Source organism: Stegastes partitus, unplaced genomic scaffold (genome assembly GCF_000690725.1).
Source record: "Stegastes partitus isolate 25-593 unplaced genomic scaffold, Stegastes_partitus-1.0.2 Scaffold496, whole genome shotgun sequence".
Taxonomy (NCBI): Eukaryota; Metazoa; Chordata; class Actinopteri; family Pomacentridae; genus Stegastes; species Stegastes partitus.
In genome coordinates, this window is record NW_007578227.1 from 154,755 (window position 1) to 169,356 (window position 14,602).

The 14,602-nt window shown below is 38.9% G+C and overlaps 1 protein-coding gene across 1 annotated transcript in view; it reads left to right on the plus strand.

Annotated features, from left to right (window-relative positions):
• The first annotated feature begins 962 nt into the window (after positions 1-962).
• clip1b (CAP-GLY domain containing linker protein 1b) overlaps positions 963-14,602 on the plus strand; it is a 52,380-nt gene continuing 38,740 nt past the window's right edge. Inside the window, exons 1-9 of the mRNA XM_008287343.1 lie at positions 963-1,030; positions 4,714-4,915; positions 8,373-8,771; positions 10,025-10,158; positions 10,347-10,471; positions 10,819-11,020; positions 11,141-11,338; positions 12,942-13,045; positions 13,957-14,017. Coding sequence (XP_008285565.1) covers positions 4,807-4,915; positions 8,373-8,771; positions 10,025-10,158; positions 10,347-10,471; positions 10,819-11,020; positions 11,141-11,338; positions 12,942-13,045; positions 13,957-14,017 — 1,332 coding nt within the window. The 5' untranslated portion in view covers positions 963-1,030; positions 4,714-4,806. The remainder of the gene's footprint in view (positions 1,031-4,713; positions 4,916-8,372; positions 8,772-10,024; positions 10,159-10,346; positions 10,472-10,818; positions 11,021-11,140; positions 11,339-12,941; positions 13,046-13,956; positions 14,018-14,602) is intronic.

The following is a 14,602-nucleotide window of genomic DNA, read 5'->3' on the forward strand; positions in this document are numbered from 1 at the left end:
AGAGATGCACAGCTTCCACTTAGACCGCAACATCTTCAGAGACACTGAAATCTCCTGTTTTGTTGAATCTGAAAAAAAAATTTAAAAACTGAATCAACACAATTGCAAATGTTTTATAGAGTCAGACACATGTTGTCTTTGATCAGCTTAAGCCTACATGTATAGGCTGTGATTTTGGATTTTGTGCATTGAGAGATGTTTCATATGACAGAAGAGAAAAAGGTCTACGAAACAGATTTGTATTTTTAACTTAGGATTTTAAATAATATAAATAACTTCATATGTATAACACTTTTCAAAAACAAAGTTACAAAGTGTTTTACAAAAGCAAATGAAAACAAATAAGATCCTAAGCATGCAGTATAGCAACATAAAATAGGTAAGTCTGTTTTTTTCTCTCCATAAAGCACATTTAAGATATTTAGTTTTTATTATTTATGGACTAATACACACAAACATACATATATAAATATGGATGCATAGATAGATAGATAGATGGATGGATAGATGGATGGATAGATGGATGTCTAGCAGAACCAGGCTCAGGCAGAGCAGCCATCTGCCTCCATGGGTTGGGGTGAGGGAGCAGGGGAGAGAGAACCAGCAGTCAACACAAACAGTAGACAGTGACAGGATAGGCTGCAGATCAGACCCTTATAACTCCAGAGCCACCTGACATACACACGGAGAGAGGACACACAGGACATAGCATAAACTACTAGAACAACATGACACGGATGACTGAGAATATATTTATAATGCTTTATTTGTAGAGCAACTTCCACGCAGCGCATGCAACTCAAAGTGCTTTAACATAAGAGAGAGAGAGGGAGAAAAAGAAACATATTTCTGGGAGGAGCTCGGACGTCCGAGCTGGTGTTTGTGTCCGTGAACGCAGTATCAGTTCCCAGGCTGACGTCAGACTGAGTCGGTCCGGGGCTGGGCTGGAAAACATGGAATAACGGTGAAAGGTCCGCTGCACCTACCCAAGACATCCCTCACTGAGACCCAGTTCACCTGAAGAGACCAAGTAAGCTCCACAGCAACTTTCCCCGTCACTGTCTGCTTTTCTTCGCTTTAACTCGCTCCTGTGTGGGGCGTTAGCTGCTTTACCTCAGTTTGTGCTTTACTGCTAATCTGAAGCTAGCTAGCTGTGCATTCCAGCAGGGAGCACAGCTTCAGAAACACTCAGTGTGACAACAAGGTGTGTGTTTCGCCAAAAGACTGTGTCACATAAAACCAAACCAAGCTTTAGTGGTTCATATTGATGTGTATCATGTTGGGGGAGAAGTGTCGAGGCGGTGAAGTTATCCCAGTGGCTCCACAGATGCCCAGCCCAGACACAAACAACATGGACCAGTCTGCCCGTGTGTGTGTCCTGTACTGTTGATGTCTATACGTGGATTTCTGGATGATGTAGAGCTGCATTATTGCTCCCTGAGGTGCTCCCAGGATGAGCTTTGACAGCTGTAGGTGTGCTTGTTGTTTTGGTCTGGGAGCACCGCCTGGGCGGGGTGATGTTATGATGCTGAGGTGATATTACCAGTGACAGACCTCCTCCTGTTACCTGCTCGTTACATCAGACGCTCCCTCCTCAGACGCATTTCAGTGCAGAAAAAAGTCAAACTGAGTCTCCTCCTCAGTCATCAGGAACTCAGCTCCTAAATCACTGTGTTGGTTGCTAAGGTTTGTGCACCCTAGGGGAGATACAGTGGGTGGTTAATGCATTTAATGGCTCCTGGGATGAAGCTGGGGCCTCTGAGCACCTGTTTCTGAGTAAATAAATACTCTGCAAACTTTGAAAGACAGAGAAATTTATTAAGGAACATGTGCCTCTGTTCTGAAAATAGTTCCAGAGCCCCACAAGGTTTTATTTTTCATATTATATGTCTCTATATCAATACACTGATTGTTACTTTCTGTCGTTTCATATATAAATAACACATTTTAAATCAAGACTGGTTTGACATTTTTGAAAAAACAAGCAGAACACAGGGAAGTGTTGTTTAAACAGGGCTGTACCAATGATTATTTTTTATTTATTGTTTGACTAATCTGTCGCTGATTCCCTCAATTAATTGATTTGCTGTTTGGTGGAAAAAAAATGTCAGAAAAATGTGGATCAGTGTCCAAGTCCAATATGACAAATGTCTCGTTTTTAGACTGTTTTTTTTTTTTTTTAGTGACTCAGTCCAATTAATTGATAATCAGAATAGTTGGTGATTATTAAATAGTTGATAACTAACACTTGGATCTGTTCTGAAAGTATTTACAGAGATCTCAGAGACCCTAAAAAGTTTTATTACTGCTTGTATGTCTCTATGTGATTTACATTAGTTGTTGCTTTCTGTTATTTAATACAAAAGCAACATTTTGTAGCACCAAACAAAGCAGAAACCAATTTAAAGGCATTTTCTGTTTCTGCAGATTATTGTTAATATTATTTTTTGTTAAAGTCAGACAGTAAAATCCATCCCCTCTATCCCAGTGCTTGCTGGTCCCATACCTGCCTACTGACACACCATCAAGGGCCCATAGTGCTAACCTGCACTTACACAACAAGAAAAATGAACTAATCAGAATAAGAAAACGATCAGAAATGAAGACAAATACAAGTCTAACAAATCAAAATGTCCTATTCAACTTAACAAATGTCTGAAGTAACCAAACAAACAAATTCTTCTTAATAAAAAACAAAACTAAAATAGGTCCCACAGTTATATTGGCTGGACACCTCTTTGCAGTGGTTTAAGTGTAATGCTTTTGTATTGAACACACAGTCTTTGTTGTGTGAAACATAATGTCTGTCTATTCAAAGTCAGTGTGAATCATCGACTTCACGAATAACATGGCCGCTGTGTCAGGCTGCTGTTCACCACGTCAGAGATCTACAGAACAACAATCCAATCTTGTTTGTTTTAATTACAGTCTTACTTTAGTGTTTTAGTCTCTGAGATGGAAAGTAAGCCACATTTTATATGGCAAGTGTGAGATATGCAAAACGTTTTTACTCCAGTAGAGATCAGCGGGATATCGGATGTATTACACCAGTGATCCTAAATAGGTTTTTAATAAACGTTGCGTTGTGACTTGGTTACATCTAGTAGGAGGTGTTGAGGATGATCTCAGGCCTCCCTGAGCAGCATCACAGCTCTCACAGGGATCCTGATGTAGTGGTGGGTGGTGAAGGTCTTCATGAATGAAGTGCAGTGGCAATGAAATGTTTCATTACTCTGCACCCATAAACCATTTCATGAGCTAATGAGAACATTTATTACTGATTTAAAATGCAAACACAATTCCCATTTATTAATCCCACTGGTGCTACGAACTGACTAATTAGATGAGCTGCAGCAATTAATTACCTATTTTGATAATTGATTGTTTGTCTATGCATTTTTTGAAGTGATAACACACGACTGCCCGCAAGGGCAGAACAAAATATCGAAAACATTTCTGGTTAGAAACTATCTATGATGTTTGTGACAGATATTGTGATTTGATTAACTGTTTGACTCATAAGCATCATACATGGAGGACCGTCCAGTTTCTCACATCTGAAGATTTCATACTTGTCTGTTTCATAACAGTGTAAATAATATTTTGGAAGATTCTAATATTCAATTTCTACTCATTGTGTTTATAATAATATCTGCTTTTTTTTTTTTGGACCAAACAGCAAATTCAAAGGTGTCACTGATGGATTTTTCATTCTTACCTCTTATGGACCAACTGAATAATTGATTTGTCATGAAAATAATCTGCAGGTTCATCAGTAATGAGAGTCCAATGAACCTCAACATGTAGACATGTGTTTGATTCAGCAACCAAACAGCAATATTTAGATGATACAAACATCCAAATTCAACACTACAGTTAAAAATAAATAAATAAATAAATCTGGAAAACAATGGTGAAAATCTGGCAGCAAGGTTGCAAAATAATGTGTTTAAAAATGGTGGAACTTTCAAAAACTGTAAAAATGTTGAATACTAAATTAATTACTTTTTTTTTTAAAGTATAGATTTTTGATGTAGACATTCTTCACAGTTTTGGCCTGTTTTGTTGTTGCTTTGTTGTTTTTTACGGTGAACATGTAAATATTTCTGTTATTTTACTAGATATCTGTAATTTAACAAAACAGAACAAAATCAGTAAAATAACAAGTAAAAGGAAGCATTCACGAGACCGTAATATACCTAAATATTCATTTCAAACAACAGCAAGTAGCTGTACAGTGAGCAAATGAATCAGAGCCTCTTCAAGGATTGGGCCGGTGGTCAAGTAAAGAAGAAAAAATATCGCCCACCCCCTTCTTATTATTAGAAGCTGAATTGTCAGTCGTCCAAAGTGTATACAAGGTAGTTTTAAATATAAAAACACTTTTTAATACATTATAAGTCATCATGTTTTGAATCAGATCATCTTTAACATGGTGTAGAGTCCCTTCTTACACTATTTCACATTGTCTGTGTTTGTTTATAGAAGGTTTCTGTATTTCCTCACAGGCATGACTTGGGCATTTGTGATGAATAAATTAAGCAATCTTAGTAAACATTAACTGTGATGAGTTTGACAGTTGAAGCAGCAAAACACGACTTAAAGGTCGAAGGTTAAAATAGAAAACAGCCCTGATGCTGCTCCCCTGTCTGTCTTTAACGAGTGTGACATTTGTGTACGACTTCACTGAAATGTTTGTTTTTGGTTTTCCAGCTCCCTTCTGTCACATTGGTACTGTGTGGGGCGGTGGGGAAGGCCTAGTCCCCCACCTTGATCAGGCCAGACACCCCACACAACCACCCAGCCATGGACAAACAAGGAGCTGTGAGTGCACCAGCCAAGACCAGCGGGCTGAAACCGCCCAGTAAAATAGTCCGTCCATCAGTGGCGCCCACAAGGACGTCCCCATCGTCTGGTGAGAAGCAGTCAAATAAAGCTGAACATGTGATTAGTTCTCATGAAAACAAAGTACAACAGAGCATCTATGTGTGAAAAAAAAAATAAGACCTCATAAGTAAGAGGAATGTCATGCACCCTTGAAAACAAGATGTGCTTTTTTGCACAGATTAACCATTTAGGCCCCAGCAGGGAGTCAATCTGATTACACAGTCCATCCTTTAAGCAGTGAGCTGCTGCCCTGTTGAGCTGTGCTTCAGCAAGGCAGAGACCTCCATGTGACAGGGACATGGACATGGGCGTAGAGTTTGTTGAACATTGATTTGAGTTGATGAATATCAGCATCAAATGCTTAATTTTCTGCATTCTGGTCAATTTTTATGCACCAATTTGTTCGTTTTCTGAATCAGTTTATAGCGGAAATGCTTTTATTTCTGTGGACTGGGAAACAAACAAGAATTTCTCACAAAATTATCTTTTTAGTCATTTATGTTCTTCATCAGTCCTCAGCTAAATGCTATGACTCAAATTCTCCCATATTTATGTAGAGAAAGTTAAAAAGAGACGCTGTGTCAGGTATTACCCAGGTTTGTAGCTCTGAAGCTTGCTCACAGTTATAATTTGTGACTCATTTTTGGTTCATTTAAGTTCTATTTTTCTGCAGGCACAGTTGCTTTGTAGCTGTTACTTCACTGTATTCTTTTCTAAATCGGAGATGATTAATAAATTAATCAATTTAAAACAACAAAAAAATATCTAAAGTAGTTTTTTTGTTTGTTTTTTTTTAAAGGAAAAATGTCAGAGATGTATTGGTTACAGCGTCTTAATTGTAAATACAAACTATATGTGTTTAGGACAGTTTAACAAAACAGGTCATTTGAAGACATCCCCACAGATCCTGGAAGCTTATGATGGGCATTTTCAGCTTCACTGAAAATTAATATAATCGTTAGTTAAACTGAAAACTTTGGTATTTTTTTTTAGTATTCCACCAAAAAAAACTATATATAGATACAGCTGTTGTTGTGTTAAGTTCGAGTTGAGTAACAACCAATAGAACGTATTGTTGTGCTCTGTACTATTTTTTAAAATTATTTTTATTTCCTTTATTTATACAGGTAATGTCATTGAGACACAGGGTCTCAAGAGAGACCTCTTCGCAAATAACAAAACAATACAACACAGAATCACAGACAGACAGCAATGTTGGACCTGTCCTCAACAAACATAACAATAAAAATGAATGAATGAATGAATGAATGAATGAATGAATGAATGAGTGTGAGTTACAGACAGACAGGATCAACATAAAACACAACATAAGACATTAAAAAGGAAGTGAAAACAGTGCCTGGCAATAAATAAAAAAATAATTATCAAAACAGGCTTCAATGATATTTAACTCCAACACTGGGTCTGGATAATGTTATTATAATAACTTATATACTTTTTTTTCTTGATGTGCTTACCTTGATCCTTAGACATAGCAATACATTTATATACTGTAATTCCCTGACTATTGCGCGCACCTGAATATAAGCCGCACCCACTAACTTTAAAAAGAAAACAAAAATTGTACATATATAAGCAGCACTTGCCTATAAGCCGCAGGTGTCCACATTGTAACATGAGATAGACAGAAAGATTTTTTTTTAAACTTTTAATTAAATACATACCAGTAACATATACAAATATGTACCATAAATGCTTTTTTCCCCGAACAGTGCCTGTAACACAGTTGGTTAAAAAAAAATAAAATACAGTCGCGTACCAGGTAAAGTCATTGATCGCTATCTTCATCTTCCTAAAAGCACGAAAGTCTTCAGTGTCGGAATTGAACAGCCTCAAAATTACTTCATAATACATTTCCTCAGTCTCTCTTTTGTTGTCGCTCTCAATGTCACTTATGTCTTGAGGCAAATTCATAAAAAATCATAAAAATCAATAAATTAGCCGCATCTTTGTTTAAGCCGCAGTGTTCAAAGCATGTGAAAAAAGTAGCGGCTTGTAGTCCGGAATTTACGGTAGTCAGTGAGCTGTAAAGCTAAAACTTAAAGAAATATACTTGTGATTTTTCTCCACCAAAAGTTCCAGGAACTTTAATTTTCCAACGAAATAATGTCCAGGAACTTTCCCAGAGGTTAAAGCTCCTCCAGCACAGCGTTATTTGTGTTTCCACAGCAGGGTCAAAACCCTGGAAGATTAAGCAGCTTAGTCCACTGATGAATCAAAAGTACGGACAACAAAGCCTGGACTTTGTTTGAGTCCATCTGTTGTAAAAGCTCTTGAGCTGCTCCACCCTGATTTCTGTTGGTCACAAACTACAAGCAAACAACAAATGTGTAGTTGCTGTTCTTTAGACCTCACTGGCTGTGCAGACAGAGATGATTGTGTGTGGTCGACCGGACCTTTTGAATGACCCTGATGGAACTCTCGGTCCTTTGGCTTCATACAGTCGGTCTTTTGTATAAAACTGTGGAGTGACCTTCAGCAGCTCCTTCAGATTTGATAAACACATCAGTTGAGCGGTTAAAACGAGCTTCTATCAATTTAGGCATTTAACCGATTTGAAGATCGAGCTATCAACCAAAGATTTTAAAAAGTAGTTCATGGCTTTATCATTGCTCCTTTAAACTACGGTATTTTTCTGTGTGTGTGGCTGTAGAGTGTCTTTATGCTACAGAAAATGCTAGCAACGTAACTAATCAGCATTAAGTTCAGCACTTCTGAAAGTACTCTGGCCAACAGCAGGGATCATCTCCCTGAAACTGAATTATTTATACCCTGGTTCCTCCAGTGAAAACACATTGCAGTGGAAATGCACCTTTCAAAAGTAGCAGCAAGGACTGTGAAAAGGGTTTCATTCCTCAGTTAGGGTGATATGACAGCAAAGCAACAGTCAGCATCTGAATTTAAATAGTGTTGGTTGTGTTTCACTGTACTATATGCTAAAAACACACCTTTAAAAACTTAGGTAGTCTTTGTATGATGTTTATTCAGAGTGAAGTGCAAAAAATGGGAAATAGTTACAAGGGAGATGGCATGAATTTGTAAAATCATTGACCCAACACTTTAAACATCAGACACACTGTATTATGTTTATACAAAATTGCAGCCTTTGCGATTTGATAATTGCATTGTTTAAAATCATGATTTTAATTTGAATATTGAACAGAATTGTTAAGTTTCTTACATGTGAAGATTTGCTGCTAGTCTCTGTTTAACAATTTAAATATAATATCAGAAGGTAAATAACAATATACCAACACACCCAGAGACATCCCATTAGGCTTTTAATGACTTTCTGATAATTTATAGACCAAACAATTATTTAACTCATCATGAAATTTAAACAGATGGTCAATTATTTATGTTGATTATCATTTGAGGCAACTGTAATGAACTTTAGCTTGCAGATGTGCTTGATTGCTGTGCAAAGTGCAAAACCTTTCAGTAAAACATGATTCTCATTGCAGGTGCTCCAAAGCCAGTTCCTCCTGAGAAGTCCCCTGGAGGTGTGACCTCCCCCACCCAGGATGGAAACACAGACTTCCAGATCGGTGAGAGGGTCTGGGTCAACGGCAACAAGCCTGGCTATGTGCAGTTTGTTGGAGGCACGCAGTTTGCTCCCGGGCAGTGGGCCGGCATCGTGCTGGACGAGCCCATTGGAAAGAACGACGGGTCAGTGGCAGGAGTTCGCTACTTCCAGTGTGAGGACGGGCGAGGAATATTCACTCGGCCTTCAAAGCTATCAAAGACTGCACTGCCAGACAAGGAGGCGAACGGAGGGCAGGCCAGCCCAGCACCAGCACCAGCACCAGCACCAGCAGCCCCTGTAACCAGCGAGTCTACACCTGCTGCCACGACCTCCACTGGTAACTTCTGGGAAGCTTCATAGTATGAACACAGTTTTCCAGATGTGGAGCTCAGCAGGCTGTACCAGAGCCCATTTTTTCTTAGAAATTAGGATTTTAAAGTCATGGTATTATTATTTTTATTTTTAATGACACCATAGATATTATGAGAAAAATTAAACAAAAGTCTGTAAAACATTAAAAAAAATTCTGCACTTTAAGGTGCAAAGGGAAACCATCAGGGGCTCAACAGTCAAATAACAAAAATTATTTTTGGTTGGACTGCAGCATGTGTTTACACACAGCAGATAGGAGGCAAGAATGAGGGGAGACAGTTTTTTTCAAAATATATAGTCAAAGACATTCTACTTCAGCTTGTTTCTTTTTTTTAATGATTTTTGCCACTAGTTTGCAGTGCAAAATGAGCCACTGGTGAGTAAAAATATGTCAGTATAAAAAAAGTCCAGAAACTGCCTGGGGTTCATAGGTTAAATATATTTTTCCTTTGTTAGTTTTCAGAACCACACACATATTTACTGTTGTAATTTTCCTGATGTTCCTGTCCTCTCAGAACCGATTGTCTGGCCAGAAGCATTTTCACACAAGTCTTCCAAACCAGTGAGTCCCCAAGATTCCCAAACTCACGTTGGCCATATACACTTTCAGGGCTGGGAATCATTAAATAGTGGGTCTCTTTAACCCTCTGAACCTCAAGCAGTTTCTGTGAGTTATTGCACCCATCACATTTTTGCTCACTGTGGTCTTATTTGTCACTGCAGTATAAAGTCCTGCATCCATAAGGGCACATGATGAGTTAACAGTGAGTGTATTTGAAAGGTTAGTTAGACACAGGAGGAGAAGATAATTCTGTAGTTGTAGTGAATATATGTTCACAGCAATGATCTCAAAATCAGTGCATTAGTGTGAAATACATACAAGATGCTATAAAGCAGACAGTCTGAGCCAAATAATGGACTGTTACATACATTTACTGTTTAAGTTATGCAGCTTTCATGCCATGGTTAACTTACAGATTATTGTGAATAGCTTATTAGTAAATAACATATGAAGAATAAAGATATATAGGCAGAAGAAACTTAAATAGCTTGTTTAGCATTGTGGGATTTCTCCAGTTCTTCTCCAATAGAGTTTAGGTTCACTTTAAGCTGGATTCTTAGCAACAATTTTGCAGGTCTTGATGAATACAGGCTGGGATTTATTTGTTTTTATTTTTTTCTCATGTTAACAAACTAAAACAGATTTTCTGTATTCAGCTCATGCCACCGGCATAAAGATGAACAGTGCGCTTAACCGAATAGTGACACCCAGCGAGTCGGTGTCGAACCTCTCAGACCCAGATTCCATGAAGAAGAACAGAAGGGAGCTGAGGCTGGGAGACCGAGTCTTGGTAAGAAGCTGAATCCACTGAGACAGCTGGCTGTAGAGCAGCAAATCACTACTGTAAAAGTTGTGTTTTACATTAGAACATTTTCCTCAATCTAATGCTAAATTTCTCTTTTTTGTATACCACGTTGGATAAATTGCTTTTTTCATCTTGCTGAATGCTGAATTTGAATTCATTTGTTTGGTGTGCAGGTTGGTGGAACCAAGGCTGGAGTGGTGCGGTTTCTTGGAGAGACAGACTTTGCCAAAGGAGAGTGGTGTGGAGTGGAACTCGATGAACCTCTTGGGAAGAATGATGGAGCTGTAGCTGGGACCAGGTAACCATACTGCTGATACACCCTGTCTGCTAATGCTAACTGGATGCAAGTTCTGGACTGGTGCCAGTTTGGAGAAGTTTCAACTTGAGAACCTTCTAAGAACCTCTTCTTCCTACTAAAGAGTCACCATAGAACCACTTCATCACCTCCCTGCATTCATTTAAACAATAATTTTGTTATTGAAGGTCTAACTAGTAAACCCTTTCAAGGACTACAATGGATAAAGATAGTTTGTCTCTGCCAGAGCCCACTGCTGGAAAGCCAATGAGGTCATTGTTTGTCTCATTTCCCTGTCATTTGATCTTATAATATTGCCTGCTGACGTTGGTGAACACACTCCTTCTCAGATACTTCCAGTGCATGCCCAGGTATGGTCTGTTTGCTCCGGTGCACAAAGTGACACGAATCGGCTTCCCCTGCACCACCCCGACCAAGGCGAAGAGCTCACGGAGGAGGTCTACTCTCAAGAGGAGCCCCAGCGCCTCCTCCATCAGCTCCCTCAGCTCTGCCACCTCCTCCATCAGCGGCAAACCAAGCAGAGCAGGACTGGTAAGACTCTGTGCTATTACCTGCCCTATAGACCTTGCAGTATTCTGACACAGTTTTGGGTTTCTGGGGATCATCTGACATCCTACAGACTGAAACATGAGTGCTTGTGTCATCTTCCAGCTGACAGAGACATCTGCTCGGTACGCCCGTAAGATTTCGGGCACCACGGCGCTGCAGGAGGCTCTGAAGGAGAAGCAGCAACACATCGAGCAGCTGTTGGCAGAGAGAGACCTGGAGAGGTGTGAGGTCGCTAAAGCAACCAGCCATGCAGGAGAGGTGCAGCAGGAGCTTGTCCTGCTGAGAAAAGGCCGGGATCAGGTCAGATACATACAGTTCCTATAAAAAATATGGTAGAATTTCCCCCCTTTAATTGCCTTTTCACATGAATAATGGCATGCTGATGCAGGCTATAAGAGAACTGCGATCTGGGAGAAAATTAGTTTTCCAGCAAGACAATGACCGAAAGCACACAGCCAAAACTAAACAGAAATGGTTCAAAGACAACAAGGTAAGTGTTGAATAGTAGCCGAGTCCAGACTTGAATGAAATTAAGAATTTGTGGCTGGACTTAAAAAGGGCTGTTCACCCATGATCCCTGTGCAACTCGATTGTTTTGCAAAGATTAATGAGGTATGACTGCAGTGTCCAGATATGCTGGTCCAAAGCTGTAATTGTGGCCTAAAAGATGACTCTGGTACATCAACTAAATACTGATTGAAGGGGGGGAATACTTGTGTAATCTCTTATTTTACATTTTATATTTTTAATTAATTGATATTACTTTGTAGAAATCTGTTATCAATTTGAAATTAAAGAGTCTTTTTTTTTGTAATTTGTTGTCAAAACAGCCAAATTAAATTGACCGCGATTCAGTGTTGAAAAGCAATTAAAGGGGAAAACTTCCAAGTGCTGTGAATACTTTATATCAGGACGTGTATGCTCACTGCAAGAAAACAGGCGGGATAAAACTATAAACCAGTAGAACAGTTTAGGAAAAAAAACCACTCTTTTTGGATTAAGTTTTGTTTTTATTCTCCCAAAAGATGATGAAGTAGTTCTGAATTTTCACAAAAGCTTTTTTTCCCGAGAACTGCTATTAAATATGTGGTTTACTTTTATGCGTGCCAAATACTGTGACATTTTTGCTTACATGCAACAAATGTTTGACTATAAAATGAGACAGACACAGCGGTCTTCAGGTAAAAAACAGTGAAATACAGTTCATTTAATTAAAAAACTGTTGTTATAACAACAAATATAATAAAATAAAACATGGAACTGCATACAATATTAATAAAAGGAATGGAGTGTTTAACCCTATTCAGGACTTTCATGTTGCCATACGTAGAAGGTCTTTTATCCATCATCCATTATCTATACACCGCTTAATCCTCACTGGGGTCGCAGGGGTCTCGAGCCTATCCCAGCTGACTCAGGTCAAAGACAGGGGACACCCTGGACAGGTCACCAGTCTATCACAGGGCTACACTTAGAGACAGACAAGCACACTTACATTCACACCTATGGGCAATTTACAATCACCAGTTAACCTTAACATGTTTTTGGACTGTGTGGGAGGAAGCCGGAGAACCCGGAGAACCCGGAGAGAACCCACGCTGCACGGGGTGAACATGCAAACTCCACGCAGAAAAATCCAGGTGTCCTCACTGGGACGCAAACCTGCAACCTTCTAGCTGCGAGGCAATGATGCTAACCACCTAACCACGTTGCAGCCCTATTTAGATCACAATTAATATTTATTTTGATTTTTAAATGTATAATGTTATGAGCCTGACTTCAGCTTCTGACTTCATCATAAATATTTACTGGAAAAACATTGGAAAGCACTGGAAAACATACATGGTCAATGCACATTCATGTACATTGACCAAGTCGACTCTGCTCTTTCCGCATGTTACAGTATACGCAGGAGATGGAGGCCAAGTTGGATCAGCTGCGTTCACTGGTGGAAGCAGCAGATCGAGACAAAGTGGAGCTGCTCAATCAGCTGGAGGAGGAAAAAAGGTGGGTGTTTTGTTTATTTATGGACACTGTTAAAGTCCACAGTATCTGCACCTACAGCCAATAACAGGGCCACATGTAGCCAATACTGTTGGCAACACCAATTACAGGTTACAGACATAAAGCTATTTATCTCAGGCGGCTGTGGCTCAGGTGGTAGAGCGGGTCGTCCTCTAATCACAAGGTTGATGGTTCGATCCCCCTCCACAGCCGAAGGGTTGAAGTGGACCTGAAGTTACTTTCAATGGCAGGCAGCACCTTGCATGGTCTGTCACCATTGGTATATGAATGTGATCCACTCTCAGATGTACGTCGCTTTGGATAAAAGCATCTGCTAAATGAAATTGTAAATAGAGTCTACATAAAGATTAATGAAACATTGCAGTATCATAAAATCACAGAGAAATTTGTCACAACTCAAGGGCCAATGTGAGTCAGTCAACTGAAAGTTAAAAATCTGATGATTCTTTCCTTTTATACTGTTTCTGGCCCTGATGAACAATTATTTTATTTTATTTTATTTTATTTTATTTCATTTCATTTCATTTCATTTCATTTCATTTTATTTTATTTCATTTTATTTTATTTTATTTTATTTTATTTTATTTATAAAATAACATGCTTTTCATAATCTGCCAGCAGGTTATGGGGTTCAGAGTTTTAAAATTTCAGGGAATTTGGCACCTGATTCCACCCTGTTATAACATATACTTTTCTGCTTTTATTTCCCATTAAGTAGCTTTAGGGTTGTTAAAATCATCTTGTTTCACATTCACTGACAGTATTAGCTTGTTTCAGCCCTACATTAAATCTGTATGACTTGATTACTCTGAAAGAATTTGAAGAAGGTATTGATGCACATAAGTTTGCTAGTCGGGAGGTTAAAGAAGTTCATTATTGTCCCTGTTTGACAGAAAAGTGGAGGATCTGCAGTTTCGTGTCGAGGAGGCATGCATCACCAAAGGAGACCTCGAGGTAACTTGTCGTTACATAATATGACTGTCAATTAAACACCGTCTCTCGCTCTCATATGAACTTAAGCTGTCTGTTTCTCACTTATCAGGCTGGTTTAATGAAAGCCTTCCATAAATTATTGACGAACTAGATGAATAATTAGACTTTCTTAGCACACCTACGATCAAACCAGTCCTATTTACAAGTTTCTATTGGTCATATTAGTTCCATCTCGTTCATCTCTCCATAACTTATAGCTATTTTTGCTCTCTTTTTATGAAGCGCCGCTTTTCGTTTTCCTCATAAAAAGCAAGAAGAGTTGATTAAATCAATCACTCTGCCTGAGCTTTTTTCCTTTTCCTGCACTCTTTAAATCATTCATTTACCTTCTTGTTCATGCTCATCTTTCTTCCTGCTTCTTTTATTTATTCATTCATGCTTAATTCACTTGCGCTTCCCCTCAGATTTTTCTACCCATCTGCCGCACTTACTATCCTCTTGTCATCTTCTCATTCACATGCCTGTTTTTTAAAGCCTTCATCTTCCTCTCCTGTGCATGTGCATCTTTCTCACTCTTGAGAGGAATTACTGCCTGTGTCAGTCTCC